Source organism: Lemur catta, chromosome 6 (assembly GCF_020740605.2).
Source record: "Lemur catta isolate mLemCat1 chromosome 6, mLemCat1.pri, whole genome shotgun sequence".
Classification (NCBI taxonomy): Eukaryota; Metazoa; Chordata; class Mammalia; order Primates; family Lemuridae; genus Lemur; species Lemur catta.
In genome coordinates this window covers 62,254,310-62,272,715 of record NC_059133.1, presented here as the reverse complement: position 1 = coordinate 62,272,715, position 18,406 = coordinate 62,254,310, and the positions used below count along the sequence as shown (strand labels likewise).

At 37.1% G+C, this 18,406-nt stretch overlaps 1 protein-coding gene across 4 annotated transcripts in view; it reads left to right on the top strand.

Annotated features, from left to right (window-relative positions):
* TMEM117 (transmembrane protein 117) overlaps positions 1 to 18,406 on the top strand; it is a 464,054-nt gene that overhangs the window by 389,074 nt on the left and 56,574 nt on the right. For all 4 annotated transcript variants that reach the window (XM_045553978.1, XM_045553979.1, XM_045553977.1 and 1 more), the window contains one exon: positions 2,130 to 2,289. In XM_045553978.1, the coding sequence (XP_045409934.1) occupies positions 2,130 to 2,289 (160 nt within the window). The remainder of the gene's footprint in view (positions 1 to 2,129; positions 2,290 to 18,406) is intronic.

Below are 18,406 nucleotides of genomic sequence, written 5' to 3'. Positions count from 1 at the left end.
ATTCCAAACTCCTAGACTTTTACACCTAAAAATGTGCCCCTGAATGAGTATTTAATTTTATGGTATAAGTTTATATATTTAGACCAGTGAAATAACATTAGAGTATTAATTCCTATGCAATCAACTAGCCTCACTGAAGGCATTTCCAGGTGAAAATGCAGTAATGATATTAAAAATATTAACCTGTAGACCACAGGCTCCGACCAGTAGAATGGACAATGCCACAGAACTGGAGCGAGGTGCTAGAGAACCCTCACTTCACCAGAGGTTAACGGTGCAGTGCTGCATAGCAGGAAGGTTCTGTGAAGGAGGCTAGGGAGGCAAATACAGGTGAACTTGAGGGAACTGGGACCCCAACTATTTACTAACCTATTGAGCCACGTGAGTATGACTGTGGAAGTGTACATATCCATAGCATCCTGGCAGGAAACACATTTGAAAAGCCAAACATGATTAGAAAATGCCCTTATTACCAAAAGTAACTTTGAAGAAGAGTTAATATTTATCTATTTTTCATGAAGATTGTTATATTCCTTGTTGAAAAAATAAATCGTGATGATTTCTTTCAGATTTGATTAACGTTTCTCAAACTGAAAAAACAAAAACAAATTGACTTAATCTGGAGAAAATTTTGTTTAAATTCCACTATGCTTGTGTTTGATTGTATAATATTTGCAATTTCTATCTGTTGAACTGTAATAATTGGATAGAATTTATCCTAGTTATTTAATTCACTTTAATTTATATGTTCAAAGGTATTCTAAACAATAGCAGGAGGCAATGTGTACTTTATGTAATATTTTGGAGTTAATGAGTCAATTCCTTTGAAAGTTTTTAATTTTAACAAAATAAATGAGTTTTAATAGAAATGTTTATTTTCCAAAATTTAAAAAAAAAATGTATCTTTTTTATTCATGGGGAGAAAAAAATATGAGGAGAATTTCATTCTGTTCATTATATCAAAGTATAACTTGCTCCAAATAAGTTGTAAATAGGAAACTCAAAATTTTGGTTTAGAAATTTATACTTTGTACAACTGAAAAGAGACATCTAGGAAGATTCATATTATTCTTTTATGGGTGCCAATTATTATAAGACAATAGAGGCCAAAAACAGTTTGTTAATTGCCAAAATGTATAAGTATCCTTCTATGATGTTATTTCATCTCCATATTTTTTCTTCTGTTTTCCTTTCTTTTCTTTTTCTTTTTTTCTTATGTTTCTTTTTTTCTGATTAAATTTATTTCAAAATAATTGTGCATTTTTTTCTTTTTAAAATTCAAAACAATATCCAGATACCAATATAGCCCTGAAAGCAGAGGCTGAACTACATTATGGACAATTCTCTGACAGATTAAATTTCTACAACCCACATTTCCAATCTGCTTTAAATGTCAATAGTAAAGCTAATTTAAGCATTTTTTATTTTTATAAAAAAACCTTAATTTCAACAAACTCTTATTGAACTCCATTTGCATGTAAATATGCAAGATTTTATGGGAGCTATAAAGATTTATAAGGGAAAACCTCAGCCTCCTTGTCTCTTATAACAGGTAATGGATAAACTGACATGGAGAGAGGTCAGTAGGCAACAATCATCTATGACATGTGTGCTGTGAGAACAGGATTGCTGGCATTTAGAGGTGCTTCCTTTATGGAACTTGTAGGCCATGAGGATGGTGATGAGACTGGTCTAACTATTCCGCTCTGGAATCCAAAGACTTGCTTACCTATTCACCATCCACCTTCTGCTCTTCTATATGCATGCCCACTGCCTTCAGTAAATAATGTACATGTAATTAGAGCTACACACCAATGTTTTCTTTGGGACACTTATTGCACTAGCCAAAGTCATTTGTAATATTTTTATTGTTAAATATTTGTTCCATAATCATTATCTTAATGTTCTTTAGGGAAAATCTTGGAAGAGATGCTATCATAACTTTTTCTAATTGCTTTTGAAAGAAAAGCACTTAATTTATTTCTTTTTTCATCTTCCTTTTGGTGAATATACCTTAGGGTGGGTACTTGGCAAAGGGCAGACATTTAATATAGCACAGATAACATGCACTGTCTAGTGTGTTTATTATTATGTCCAGTGTTCTTCAGTGAGTGTCTTATTCCTTGCAGGACGGTTCTTTTTACTCTGACTTCTGTGGTTGTACTTGTCATTACAACTGACTGGATCAGCTGGGACAAGCTGAACCGGGGATTTTTGCCCAGTGATGAAGTTTCCAGAGCATTCCTTGCTTCTTTCATCTTGGTCTTTGACCTCCTTATTGTGATGCAGGTAAGCGTCTTTGTATTTCCCTCCTCTCACTGAAGCTGCTGCGTGTTCGTTCTCAGTATAACAAACACCATACAGCAGCGGTCTCCATAAAGCTAGAAAAGTGCATAGTTTACAGTTGCTATTATTGGGGCCTTTTCTGTTTATACTTATAGCAATTATACCAGGAGGAAAAGCCAAATGGACTTTTATGCCAAGGCTTGGGGTGGGGGGGAACACAAAAAACAAAACCAAAAAAAACCCTGTCATTTAGTAAATGGAAAGCTGCAGACATGAGGATGATATAAAGCCAGCAAGGCAGGGAAAAGCAATTGTCAAAGCAACTCAGGGTTTTATAGCAGTTGAAATGGAGTGATGTAAAAATGCTCTTTCTGGTTATGGAAATTATCACTTTCTTTCAGTATTCACCAGAGATCAATCCATTTTCATGTAAACAATATTTCTGCCCTGCTTAGCAACGGATTTTTTGCACAGTAGCATCATGCTAACCAGTGTTATTCATGTAATCTTCTGGTGTGAACGTTTGGGATTTTAGGAATACGCCTTTGAATGGGGCAGAAAGAGACATTAGCTATTTCTTGGCACTTTATCTTGCTCATTAAATGTCCATCCATTTGCTAGACATTTTCTTATTGCTTTTGGAAGGCAATTTTGGTTTTTCTCCTCCTGAGATATTATAAGTCACAAGAACAAAGGCTACCATTGCTGAAGGGAAAGGAAACTCTATTGTATTTTGAATTTATGTGAGATTTCACAGGATAGCAGATTGCTTTTCTCATTTCTGGAGGCAAAGAGAGGCCTTTATGATAGATATTCTATGTTTTCTCAAAAGAGAATAGTAGTTTATTCATTGTTTTTTTTTAATTTGTTAAATAATATATCCTGGGCATTAGGTTTAAGATGGTTCTTAGAATATATTATCGTTTTAATGGATGATATTTTAAAATACATTATAGTTTTTAAAAATTATGTGAAGACATAAGATTGAATATTTAATCTCATCTAAAAATTGATGCATTTCTTTTTTACTTCCTGGAAGATAGTTTTGCACAATGAGGAAAGCCTTGGATTTTGAGCCCAGGTTGAGTCCTATGGGCCAGTTTCAGATCTGCCTCTCACTAGACATAGGGCCTCCTCTGAATATCTACAAAATTGAATTCTTAGCACTTATGCAATAATGTGTCATGAATTACTTGTATAAAGGCCATTTTTATCTTCTTCCATCTCCTAACTAATACAGTTTCTAATGTAAAATGTCCACTTTGGCCAAGTAGCCTATTGGTACCTCTCTGAACCCATCATAAAGTCAAAGGTGACAGTAGCCAAGCAGACTATTGTCTCTTTAAATTTGCTTAGATTTATATATGTCAGACCATAAATCCCCAGGTTGCCCATTACCATCCTCTGCCTTCTACCCTATTTATGTAAGTTTTAAGTATTCTTCCAATAAGTTCACAAGAATCAGGGACTTCAAGTGGGAAAATATAACATTGTAATTTAGAGATATTATGGATTCACTCAAAAAGTACTTAATAAAGACAGATGGAGGAAAGAAAGGGAGAGTCATGATTTATATGGGCAGAGTCAGCAGAACTGGAAAGGGAAAGACGTTCTAGATGAAAAAATGGCATAAAAATGTAAAGTGTCAGTAAAGTGGTGAAATGCTCAGAGAGTAGCTACACCACCAATTGACTAAAGATGGAAAGTTTATGCTGGGGAATATATCAGTCTGGATCAATTTGGCTACAAGTCACAATAACTCTGCCAAGCTAATTTAATCAAAGTGGGGGATGTATTACTGCATTGTAGCAATGTCCTACCCAACTGAAGAGGGATACAGTTGCACCTAGGGACACATGAGGACAGGGACCAAAGTGTAACAAGGAATTCAGACCTTCAGAGTCTTCATTCTCCATCTCGCATCTTTTTCTTTTCACATCTGCTTTCTTTCTTTCTTCCTTTTTTTCTTATTGCAAAGCAGACTTTTCAGTTTTCTAGCCAATATGGAAGAAAATGGCCACTGCCAAAACCTCAAAGGGCGACCACCTGTCAGGCCTGATTCCACATTCCCTGGGAAGGAATGGCAAGGACTGGATTGACCTGTGCCCATCACTGAACTGACCAGCTCAGTGTGGGAGGCTGTGGGGATGGGGCAGTCCCAAAGAAAAGTGGGGAGACATTGGGCCTCAAAAGCCAAATTAAGAGGTGTCTAATATAAAGAGAAGTCAAAAATGAGCCCCAAAATGTAGGTTTCATAACTCCTTCTTTTCTCTCTCCCCTAACACTAAGTCAACCAGCCAGGCCTATGGATTCATCTTTCTCTGTGGCTCTTGTATCCTAATCCTTCCTTCTCATTCCTTTGCCACCATTCCAGTCCTGACTCTCTTCTGTGCTATTATAAAGTAATCTCCTATGGAACCTTCTGCCTCTAGACATCCTTGTACCATATGCCCTAGGCAGCTCGCCCTTATAACCTTCCAATCGGAAGTGCCATGTTGTACACATCACTTCTCAGCCCCAAGTATTGTCAGTGACTCCTCATTGTCCAGGAGGAAAGCCCAGCCTCCAGGAGTTCTCCGAGCGCCCTCCATGGTCTGGCCCTGGCCCTGTCTTCTCCCAGATCAAAGGGCTTTCTGCTTGGCCCTTGCCCACAGCACACATATGCCCAGGATGTCGGAGATCCTCTTGTCCCTCTTCAAATTGGGACTTTCCTGCTCTACTCATCTAGATCCTACAAGATTGAAGACCATTTCAATTACCCCTTCATTAAAACCATGTGACGATTTCCTCCTCGAAATTCCTGTTGCATTCTTTACCTGAACTGCAAATTAGCACGTCAGTTTTTCCTGAGGACTCTCCATAGCCCTGGAGCTTCCCTAGTGAACTGCCTTACATGGGCAGGGCCAAGCCCAGAGTAATAACTGCTTGCTGAGGATAAAGAAGTGCCAGTTCAGCACTGAGTCTCAGGCCAACTGTGTCCCACTTTGTGAGCATGATGTAGATGTTCTGAATTAGCGCATGCAGTAAGAGTTAATTTAGGGAAACAGAGCCTCAGAAATCACGTGTAGTCAAGACATTTGAAGTCATATAATAAACGTTCTAACAAGTCCATAACCAACTAAACTGTGGTCTAATCTGTCCCATATTCACATAGTTCAGATGAAAGAAAATTAAAGAAATAGTAAAATTAATAGAAATGGAAGGAATAGTTTCATTAAAAAGTCTGTCCTCATTAGAATTATTTAAGTGATTTAAAAGCAGTTGACCCTAGGCTTTTCTAGTGATAGGAAAATTCCAGTTACACTTTAGAAAGGTATTGTAATGTTTGGTTAAAAAAAAATCAGAATTTGGTACTGTTTCTATAAAGATTTTATTTTTAACAAAATTGGTAGGCTAATTCTGAATACATTTAGAGAAAGCATAATTCTTCATTTTTATGAATATTCATGAGATAGGATTTTTCAACACTTATTGTTTAAAATATTTGTCATATCACATTTTTCTGTGGTTTTAGTAGTCACTAGGACTAAGACATATACAGATGCCAGCAAAGTGTACCGAGGCTCACACAAATCACACATACTACAGGACACGAGAAGCAAATTGAAAAGAAAACTTCCTTCTGAGGAAAATCTTATCTCAGATTCATTTTATATTTGTGATTATGTCATTTGATTTATGTATATATATCCCTTTATTTCATTGAATAAGTATTGATCTGCAGTATGTCCCACCCACCTACCTTCTCTGTTATGTTAAAGAAAAGACATATCTAAAACATATAGAAGTTAAAAATATGTGTTGTACAGTAAGCAAAGAAAAAAAGAGAATCATAGGAGTTCACAGAAGAAAGAGATCAACGTAGAGGAGAGTAGAAGGGGAAAGCTTCAAGGAACAGATGAGACTAGATGGGCTGCTAAACTTTGAAAACATGGAACAATGAACAAGCACATCTTTCTAGCTGGGAATAGAATTATAATCATCAAGGTAAAAACTCAGGTTTGGTCCCTTAAGTTCAGGAAACATATATGTGTTCATTCCTTGCACACATCAGGTGCACTGGGGACAGAGCACGGTGGAAAAGGAGTTCAAAATCAATAAGACACAGTGCACAGGAGTTTGTAGTTGCATAGAGGAATTTATAATTTAATAAGAGAAAAAGGAGTAGAAAAGTGGAGAAATTTTAGAAAGACTGCCTTTATTTAGAAGAATTCTTCAGGTGGAAAGTGGACATCCTTAACGCTGTCACTTTCTAAATTCATCTCCCCCACCCTCCCAGAGTCTGGAGACATTAGAAGAGAGGAAGTTTGTCTTCATAACAGAAAGAACATTCTGTGCTTCTTTTTTAAGAAATGGGAAGGGAGAAAATAAGGAAGAGAGAAAAAGAAGGAGGAGGAGGAAGAAGAAGAGGGGGAAAATGAAAGAGGTATGAGGAGCCAGAAAGGTGGATACAGGTGAGGATGAGCTGAGAGGCCAGCAAAATTCTCCAGTGTGTTTGGGGCGTGGGGCTGGGGTGAAGGGCGGGTGAAGGGTGGTCTGATGACCACAGACTGATGGAGTTATGTCCATTGTGAAGCTGCAGCTATTCTTCATCTCTTGTGGATGCTTTACATAACTGGATTCTAGAGGACTGGTGTTGAAGATTAAAAAAACTGTTGAATTTTATAGCTGGATCAATGAAGTCTAGCACCATGGCAGCATCAGTTAAACAAGTGCCCAGAAGGCAAAGGAAGCTATAAGAAGGTATCTTTCTATTTCTATGAATTTATAGGTATCTGTGAAAAGACTGTGTACTTCCACAAGGTTTGCAATTAGCAAAGCCCCAAACCAACTGTGCTTAGTTATCTAGCTATCATCTGGATTTTAAAGCAAGGTGGTTAAGTGTATTGACTCTGGAGTCAGGCTTTCAACATTCAGATTCTGGCTCTGGCTCTTACTAACTGTGTGACTTTGAAATTAGTTACTTAATTAACCTGGGCTAATAATAGTATCTACTTCATGGGGTTGGTTATGGTTTACATTTACATAAAACTGTGCCTGACACATAGTAAATACTACCAAAACGTTAACTATACTCAACCGTAAGTGAGAATGCTAACATGGTTGCCTGTGAGTTTTAATACCATCAGAGGTTACAGAAGTAGATGAAAGCCACATTATAGAAGAGCTTGGAAAGCTCTCTGAAGTCTTTGGACTTTATCCTAAGGGTAATGATGAGCCAATTAGAGTACTAAGCCACAAGTGCTAGAAACTAATGGTTATTTTAGAAATTTTACTTCAAAGGTTGAAAAATTATGTAGAAGGAGAGATGCTAGGAGGGAGTCGCATTTGCATGGTAAGTGTGGCATTTTAGGACCTGACTAGGGTTGTGACAGTAGAAATAAACACAAGAAATGTATTATTTGAAAATGGAAATAACAGGACATGTTTATACATTTGTTGGAGTGAAGGGAGAGTTCCTCAAGATGACTATTATAGCATCATTAGCGGTGATTGTTTTCCTTGCCATTTTGTGAGCTCCTTGAAAGGAGAGTCTTGTCTCACTTTTTATATATTCATCGCCTTGTACAGCACCATACAGGATCCCTGCAATATAATACATAGCTTTAAATGTTTGTTAACCAAAGGATCTGCTACAAGATTTCAAGCAATAAATTGAAATAATGGTGGAGGTGTTGACCAAAGTCAAGAAGTGGGAGAAAATTTGTAGTTTGAGAAAGAAGTGTGAGGAGTCTGGATTTAGGCAAATGGAGCTGCCGTAATGGCAGGACATCCACGTGTGGAAATGGGGATGGGGAGAGAGGAGAAGTTAGCCAAAGGGTACAGAGTTCAGTGAGGCAGATGGAATACATTTTAGGATCTATTGCACAGCATGGCTACTATGGTTCATAATAATTTATTGTATATTTCAGAATTACTTAAAGAGTAGAGTTTCAATGTCTAACCACAAAGGAATAAGTATGTGACGTGATGCATATGGTAATTAGCTTGATTTAATCATTGTGTAATGTACACATATCATAACATCACATCATACTCTATAAATATATATAATTATTATCAATACAAAATAAAATTTAAAAAACAAGGAAAAAGAATTGGAAAGTAGGTGATAGACCCAGCAGAAATATACCTGTGTTTCTCCCAAGATATATATAAATATATGTGTCCATATGTGCACATATATATACACACGTGTATATATATGTAATCTTAGATTTATGTGAGGCAAATACTCATTACTATAAGATCATGCTTCAGTGAAAATGATCTAATGCAATAGTATGGGTGGTTCGTTCTCCTGCTGTTGATAAAAATTTGCCTCTTAAAAAAATCATATGTTGATTGAGAGAAGACATCTAGAGGAGAAGCTTCTAAAAGGAAGAAGAAAGGTACAAGGATCAAGTTTTGGTGCAACCTCATACTATTGACACATCTTTCCAAACCTTCTCTTTCCTGTGATTTATCTACATACCTGCCTATTACCTGCGTTCATACACACCTCCTGTAATGTGTAAGCTCCTCAAGGACAGGAAATGTTTTATCAGTTTTTTCATTCCCACAGCATGTGTAGTGCGTTACAGTTTTGCCATAAATATTTTGCTGAATGAAAGAATAAATAAAGGAAATAACATAGCATTATTTCACAAAAGCCAAAGAACAGATGATTTTCCAAGAGGTAAAATGTTTATCAACAGCAGGAGAATGAAACATCGATAATAGTACATTAGGTCATTTTCACTGAAGTATGATCTTATAGTAATTAAATATCTAAATAAAAATCTGAATAAACTACACCATTAAGTGTTAAAAAGCACTCTTTGGTATAGTCAAAAGGCACTTGGAGAGAAGTGATATTTCCTGAAAAGCAATTCTTAATACACTGTAAAAATAATTATGAAAATTGCATTCTACAAACATTTCACTGTGTAACAGTTTTAAAGTGTGTTTGTTTTCTGTTTCTTACATGTTTCTCAGAAGTAGGTTGACTAGTTAAAAAATAGACATTATGACTCTTGGTAGGCTTTATTTTAAAACCCCCTTGAGTTGACTTTTTAGTAGGGCACTTCTTTTGAGTTCACAGTTGGGGAAAGTGGATTCAATCATTTTAGAACATAGGGCAGAGTAACAAGCACTAAAATAGTTTTCTATTTTAATTAAATGGTCGTGTGTTTTGACAAGTTGAAGTATATTTTCAGGGTAAGTTATTCCAACTGGTTTTGCTTACAAGCTACTTAGAAAGAAAAGTTTGTTTAAATGTCTGTCAACTAGACTTAACATGTTCTTGAGCTTTGGAAATATTTTATATAACTTCTTCAAAGTATTTTAAACTCCTTTTTTGCACTTGTTTTTACGTCTTCGTTTTTCTTACCCAAGGGTTACACTCCTATTTCAAAACACATTAACGGTGACTTCTGTTATAAATACCTAGTAGTGACATGGAGTAAAGGCCTTATGATGTAAGTGATACCGGGATTAACCATAAATCCCTCCTTCCTTCATGGCATGTGCCTACAGGGTTAAATTTCAACTTTATTTATTGTCACCATTTTGCCCTTCCCTTATCACTGCTGGTCCAGTAAGGAGGCAGACTGTTCAAGGAGAATCATAGAAGGGAAGCCCATTCTACTGTTAGCAGTCCCGCAACTGGTCTCCAAACAGTAGAAAGACTTAGCCACAGTGAGTCGCGTCCGTGCAGCATGGAGTCCAGCCGAAGGGGCAGTCTGCACGAGGGCCTGGGAGGTGGCCCGTGGTATCAGGGAAATTTGGCAGAAGGTAACAAGTGAGCTGGAAGCATTGGGGTTATCAGGCAAAAACTTTTAGGATTCAGTCGTGGGTACTCAAGTGACAAACACATTCACTTGAAAATGGAACTAATAGTCCGGTTAGCATACGATATAGATCACAATTTTGAAACAGGCAGTAAGTTCTGTGAAGGATTACTGTGAGCAGAAGAGATCATTTGAGTCTTTATGTATAGTGTGGGAAGAATGTAGAGCTTGAAGGAATTATAAGATTTGGTTAAGTAAGTGGAAAATAGAGACATTCACGTTTTACCCCAATTTAAAGTAAAATGTTTCAGTCCCTGAGGTATTTTTTTAAAAGAGCTTGAACATGATTAAAAAACTGGAAAGATATAAATTCTATACTATTGCACATGGGCAGTAATTTTTCAAAGCCGTCCTGAGGTGGCCAGATATAACTGCTTTGAATTTGTATTTTTCTGATGGGTGTGTTTTTTCCTATGATTAGTGTCTGATTATAACTTTCAAAATATATTCCAGCCATATCTCTCACTCTCCTTTCTGTATGTGTATCATGGTTGGCCATGAAAGTCCTGTGTAACCATTGCTACTTGTCATTGTCCCACTTGCATGTGATAAAAACGTGCAATGTTGAAGGCTGACCCATTCAGCCATGTCATTAGGCCCCCAGACACAGAGTATGGCTACACTTCAGATCAGAATCATACAGGTGTTGCTAAATGCAAGCTCTAGTGACAGACATTCATCTCAAATATCCTTTACCCTAATTGGATGGACCAATCCTTTGTAACTACTTTTAATGGGTAATGTCATGGATATGAAGTATTCGTATGAGCATTTGGGAATTTCTATGAACTTTTTAAAATACAGTGATAAAGCTAAGGAACAAGTTACAAAAAAAAATGTAGGCAATGAGAAATCATGGAAACTAGTACAACAGTCCTCTGTAATTCAGGATTCATTTTAAACTTATGCCTAAAATAAGAAATGAAGAAGAGTTATTTTTAAACAGACTAAGTTCATTTATATCATAAAATCAAGGAATTTTAGAGAAAGAGGAACATTTAGGATCATTTTTTCACATCTTGAATTTTACAGCTGAAGCCAAAGAAGGTTCTATAACTTGCCTGAGGTCATAAAATCAGTCGGTGGCAGGGCTCAGAGTACAACCTGGGTCTTCGGAGCCCCAACCCACTACCCTAACAGGTAGTTTCTAAGTCAAGGTTTGTTAATTCTGGAATTGGACATGAAAAGGAGCCTTGGAGAATGTTGTCCAACAAGTGGCTCAGTGCCTAGTGCAGTTAGATTAAAGGTGGGGTCCAATACCAGGAGACCAGAGTGAGAACCCTTCACATTGAAAATGAGGAACATGCTACTAAGAAGGGCAGAATGGTGCAATGAAAACATGACTGGACTAAAAATAAGACAGAGATAGAGGGAGAGAAGTAGGCAGAAAGAATAAGAGGCTAGCATTCATTGAGCACGTACTATAATATGTGCTGGGCACCGTCCCAGATACTTAGATATATTTTATTTCATTTAATCTTATAAAAGCTTCCTATAATGATAACATTATTATATATAATTTTACAAATGAGTAAAAATGAGAATTTCCCAAGGCACACAGATAGGGTCTGGATTCATCAGAATGAGGATTAAAAAACCGGATCTTTCTGACTCCAAAGCCCATACATTTTTCATACTATGTTGTATTGTGCATATCAAATGAAATAATATACTGTGTGCAGTGTCAACAACAGAGCTTTTGACAGGTGACAGGAAGCTTAGTAAATGATGGGGACACTCCTGCAACAGACTAATGACAGGGCTGTACTTCTCAGTGGAACTGTGCCCTTGGTTAAGTTAATCCATTACTAGGAATCCATTTTCCCATTTATAGCAAGACACTTTTTTTCTGACCCACATTATGGTATTTTTGTGATGATCAAATAAAAAAAGTACTTGAAGTATGATATTTTTGCATATCAAAATTCCATTATCTGGATAGAAAAAAATAAACTTAGTTGGAAAAAGTTTTAGAATTATTCTTTGCATTACAGTTGATCATTCAGATTTCCTTTGGTTTTCTCTAAGGAAAGCTTTAATAAAGTGATTATAGGTATAGACTTTAGAGTGTAAGAAACAATGCATGCAGTCATACTCTGCAGATGGAAGTGTACACGAAGGGAGTGATTCTCACTGTTACTTGATTGTAAGAATCGCCAGAACCTTCACAAAAATGTGGGTTCTCTGGATACAGAAGATCTCCAGGAGTAGCCTGTGTAGTAAGTGTGCAGTGGGGCCTGGAAATGTGTTCATTTACAGCATTACAGATGATTCTTGTGACCATAGTTCCTTGCATTAAGAATCACCTGGGCACCACTTAAAAATGCAGACTCCTGGGTCTTCTTCTTACATCTAGTAGTGTAAGAATCACTAGGGGATTTGGCCTGGAAATATGAGCTTTTCATTAGCCCAAAATGATTTCTCTTAAACCCACTGCTCTCAGGTAACACTGGTAGTAAGTGAATGTTTGCTGTTGCATTGATTCAGGTGGCTGTATGGAATAGAACCCCAAGAAAATTCTAAGCTGCCAGACGGTACTCTGAATTTATTGCATTTGGTTAAGTTTGGGGAATTGTTCAGAATTTTGCATTTCTCCTATAAAACTACATTGTTCCTGTGGCACATATGGTGAAAAGCTGAAAAAATAAAACTAAATATGTACCTGATACACTTTTTTCCAATTTTTGATGAAAATATGTTACACACACACACACACACACACACACACACACACACACACATCTCCCTTTGCTGAACAGTATTTATGCCTTAGATGATAGCCATTTATTCAATCTGTGTTTGATTTCAATAGCTGCATACATTTATTTGGCAACATGAATATGATCTAAAGTATAGGAATAGCTTGAAACCAAAAAGATATATATTTTTCAGTTTTATAACTAAATAACTTTATACACAAAAATACACATCTAGGAAAAAAGAAAGAAAAGCAGTTATTTATAATCTCTTTCATCCCTTCCTACGCCTTCTAAAGAGGGTGGATGCCAAGGAAGATCCTTTGTTCTACTGAAGAGGGTGGTGGGTATGGATGCAAAGTGGAGGCGCTCAGGGACCTAGCTGGCTGCTCCTGCCCATGCAGTAAATAGTAGGATCCAGAAGGTTGAAAGGAGTTGTGGGGAAAGAAAGAGAGAAGACATAGAGGTGAGACCTGCCACAGCTAATAGAACTTGGGGCAGAGAGATTTTCGGAGAAGTTTTGCGCTATCATACACAATCTTACATCTTACATCCAGCTTCCCAAGAAAATTTCAGTTAAAAAAGTCTCCAATTGTTTTGGCATTATTTCCCCCCAAATCCCATCCTTGCCTTTAGATTCAAGATGGGCTTCTGGGCAAGAGTCAGGGGAAGGACACGGTCATGGAGGTCAAGGCACATCCTGATGACACAGATACAAAAAGGAGTGGGTCCTTACATGGAATGAGTGCAGAGAGAAGGTCTGGTAGGTGCATTCACTTTATCTTATGACTGCTGCTTAACCCAGTATTTAAAATTGTTAGTGGTGGGGATGGAAGACAAAAAAATGAAATTGTTTTCTGTGGTTTTCATGAAATTGCCTCTTTTTTCTTGGCTCAAAGCTAAACCACGTGTCTCTTTTTTCAACACAGTCTGTCAAATCCCCTTCTCTAACTGCCCCCTAAACATCCTCTGTAGTTCTGCCCTGGGTTCCCTTATCTTCTCATCCTAGTTTCCCACCCCCCCCCCCCAGGCCGTTCCATCCACTGCCATGGCTTCAAGTCCTCCCAATAGACTGGTCTTTCTCAAATCTTCCTCAAGTCCTAATGCCTCTGCCAAATTTTATACCTAGATATCCACCTGCCAACCAGCTCTATTTACCTAGATGTTTCATGTGCATCTCTGGATCATCAGTCCCTCAAACTGGTATCCATCAAGTCTCTCAAGCCAAACACCAAACAACCTGGAAATCCAAGATTTCTCCTTCTCACTTATCTTCCAGTCAATCACCATGCCAGTACATTCTTCTTGCTAAATATCTCTTGAATCTGTCCCTCCTTTAGACCTTCATAACCTATATACCTTAGTTTGGGTTACCATCAACTTTCACTTATATTATTATAATATCCTTTCTATTCTTTTGATCTTCCTCTATTTCTCCAAAGTATTCTTCTTAACATAAAAATCCAATTCTTCCAATAAAAATTCCTTTGCATGCCATGCAAGGCATGTTTTCATCTAGCCTATGCCTGGCTGCTGGCCTTCACTTCCTGGCCATCACCGTCACCTTCCCTCTCCTACCCACCCCTGACATTTTATGATATGTTAATTCTGAAATACGCATTGGCTACCTAGTCATGCCTTTTTTTTATGGTGCAGGCTTTGGCACAAATAATAAAAGGGCCTCTTCCCAATGTGCACGCTTGGCTGCCCTCAGCCATCCTTCAACCCTCAGCTTCACTGCTGTCCTCTCTGTGAAGGCTCACCTGCCTCTCACAGGTAAACCTCAGTGCTTCATTTCTTATACGTCTATGGCAATTTCTAGATATTTCAATTATAGTTATTTCACTGTTGCATTGAATTTGTTTATATGTATATAACTGTCTTACTAAAAAGTTGTGAGAATTGCATGGAATATTCACATGAAACAGAGAGAATATTCAACAGATGTTGGTTAAACTTAGACCGGCCACCTACCTACCTACCTGGCAGGTCACTGGGACTCAATAAGCACCTTTTATATGAAAGACTTTAGAATATTGTCAAGAGGGAGCAATTTTAGTTTTTCATTTTTTTGGTGTTTAGGATCATGTACTTTTTATGAGCTACTTTTTATAAATTTTCTATGTGAAAATCATATTTGAATTGATCAGAAACTGAAAAGTTTGTTCTCATAGGACTTATATAGGTCCTATCAATATTAGACAATGTCTACATTAAATTTAGTGTAGGCTCTAGAAGCGTTTATGATCTAATTCAATTTTCTTCATATTTGGAAAAACATAACCATCATAGACCCAGAGCAGATGCTTTGCTCTGACTCTTCCATGCATCCCTGAGTCAGCTTCTGTTCAGATAAATTCTTTTAATTGAAATTGGTATCCTCCACAATTCCACTGGTGTACCTCTTAGAGACAGCTGTTAAAGAGGCTACAAGAGTGGCAAAACGTGGGTATATGATTGCTCCTCCCTGTATTCTGAAGCAAGCTAGGAAAATTCAGGATTCAAAGTCATCAGGAAAAGATCCTAAGCATGGCAGACCCTGAGCACAGTGTGTTCAACATGTAATTGTTTTCAATTTACCTTAAATCTAGCAATCTTTTTCTTTGTGATTTCTGCTTTTTATGTTATGCTGTGGTCACTGTGTTTCAAAAGAGACACTGAAAAACTAGGAAGCACAGCCAAAGGCCAAGAACCAGGATGTTAAAAGATCCAGAGAGAATGACAGAGGAAATAGGGGTGTTTAGCTTGAAGTGTGCACTTGGGGGAGGAACAAGCTAGCTATGATCATGTATTTCAGGGACTGTCTAATGGAAGAGAGAATTTTGCTATTCTGCATCAAAAAGTCATATTAAGAGCAGTGCGGTGCATCAAATTCATCTTTCACTGTGAGTTTTTCTTTATAAAACAACTCTGATCATGTCACTTCCCTATTTGGAATACTTCTGTGGCTTTTTGTTGTCATTAGGAGACTATTCAGTGTCCTATGAGGTCCTTCACAATTCAAGCCTCATTTGGCAACCTCACCCAGTGTGCTGCCCAAGCAAATGATTTGATGTTTCTTAAAACTCGACAGGTTCAGGCATCTTCCCCTCTTCTCAACTTTCAGTTTCCCGAGCTATCTGATCTACTAAAGTTGTCTTTTCTCTAGCCAGAGCCATTTGTCAAGCTCCAGTCAAAGCAGAGGCCCTGGGATCTCATGACTCTGTCTTTAACATGTAGCCAATGTTACCTTATCCAGAAAATACATCACTGAAAAACCCGGCAATGTATTTATATTTGTACGTACTTATATATGTTTATATGTATTTAATATTTGTTAGCTGTGCTCAAGGTACTGGGGTTACAAAGATAAATAAAATACATATCCTCTCTTCTAATACCCTCAATATCTCAAAAAATAGTGAAAATATAATGGGAAAGATTAGTGAATATTTAAAAATTGAAGAGGGGATCACTACTGTATGTCACACTTCAGCTGTTATTGAATTCTGAGTGAATTTATATACATTCAGACATAAAACTATCCTCAGTAACATAGTGTTTATGAGGATAAATAAAAGGAAAAAAATTAAAGTTGTTCAAGATGTATAGTGGGATTATGTTTAGAATCCAAATGCATAATTTTTTTCAGGATGATTAAGTGGAAGATGTTTATGCTTCTGTTGAAAATTTGATTGGTGTTATACAGTATGTTAACTAGAAGACACGCTCATTTTTACTTGCTTAGGAATCCTGATAATGTTCAATAAAGCACCTGCATGTTTTTGCATAACAAAAGAGAAGGTGCATAGTTAATCACCGAATGTCTTGGGATAATGAGCATGTTATATATTTTAACATCTGTTATGTTTATATTTCAACGTGGCCATTAATGGGTAATTTTCCCTTCAACTGTATAGAAGAAGACTTTTTTTTTGTTCTTGTTACATAGCAATTTGAAAAGGGAGCTATAGTTTTTCCAGCAGCCAATTACTCAAGTGTATTGCATTTGCACTCAGTCCTTTCGGTTATCAGTGTGGCTGTGCAGCTCAAGTTCTGGGTCAGAATTGCCAGAATTGCCAAGGTCAGAAGCCCGCAATATTTTAATTCCATATCTCCACACTTCCAGAACTGGCTAGTGAGCTGTCATGGAAAGCCCATTAAAGAAAATGCATCCCGCCACATTACACACAGCAAGTTTAACGTCCAGACCCAGGCTTGAACTTCTGTGACAGATTACAAATGTGTTTTTCTCTGTGGAGCAGTGAGCCAGTTAAGTAATTCCTAAATAGTGGACTTGTCAACCAAATGCAGTTTGATGTTATCTCTAGTTGATCAAAAACCCTAGCTTTTCCTCAAGTTGATTAATGACCCTTTTATTCTTTCACTATAGAACATCTTGAGAGTAGATACTAATTATATTAGTGATGGCTGATTTCCTCTGGAAGTTCCAAAACAGTGTATAACCCACTAGACTATGAACTCCCTGAAGGCATAGCCATCGTATTTATCTTAGTATCTCCACCATTTGGCCAGTGTGTTACATTAAGCGTATCCAAATGTGCACTGAGTTGATTTAACTTTATTTGCCATGGATGATAAAAACTACCAAGAATTTCACCACTATTAACACTCTCAGTTCTATTTAGGGTATGAAGCTTTACAGAGACAGTGAGTGCATTTTATTCTGCCAGTGAGTAAATAACTCTACAAGAAAACTATTAGCTCTTACAGTTTCTTCATACAGCTACTTCTGGAAAATGAGTGTCACAGACCAGCCACAGCAGCAAATTCTAGCCAGACAAAGCAAATGTTACATCCAGTGTCATAATGTATAACTAACGGATATATTTGGCTGGAATTCAGACTTATTTTTCTCAAATTTAAAATTTCTCACACTTTAAATTTTTTCTGCCATTTGTTTGCTTCTACAGAATTCTAGAATCTTCCTGTAGCAGAAAGATCTTCTCATTACCAGGGAAGTCAGAGGCCATTAAAAAACCCAATGTAATGAGGAAAAGGGAATGTTCAGAATAGTTGTTAAAGGATAGATTATATAAATAAAGTCTCCTGGTATATCAGTGACTCTTGAAATCAGAATGAGATGCTTCATAAATGTAGGGACCTGATATAATGCCAGAAATAAGAAAACATATCTTAATAGCTCAAGACACAAGCTATATTTTTCAGAACCCTAACTTTCACAGAGATGCCGCAGAGACCACGGGAGGGACAGGCAGAGACCACAAAAGGGACAGTGGGTGGGAGAAGGACTACCCGCCTAAGTCGAACACCTTTAATTTTATTGCAGATTCCTATAAAATATCTCTCAGGGTTTCACTGCGACAAATATTTTGACTACCACAGCTCTCAAACAGTGGCACAAATATAATACGTAATTACATAGGAGGAAATGTGAGGGCTCTGAATAATCAGACTGTAAACACACAGAATAGAGGCTTAAATTTTTCTTAAGGACAAGATCCTTAACCTTGTCTGGAAATGGAAATCAAGTTTTCAGAGTTTAGACCATGAGAAAAAGAGGAGAGAAATTCATGATAGGTAGGAGCCATAACTTTTTTTTAATTGTGGCAAAAGATACATAACATAAAT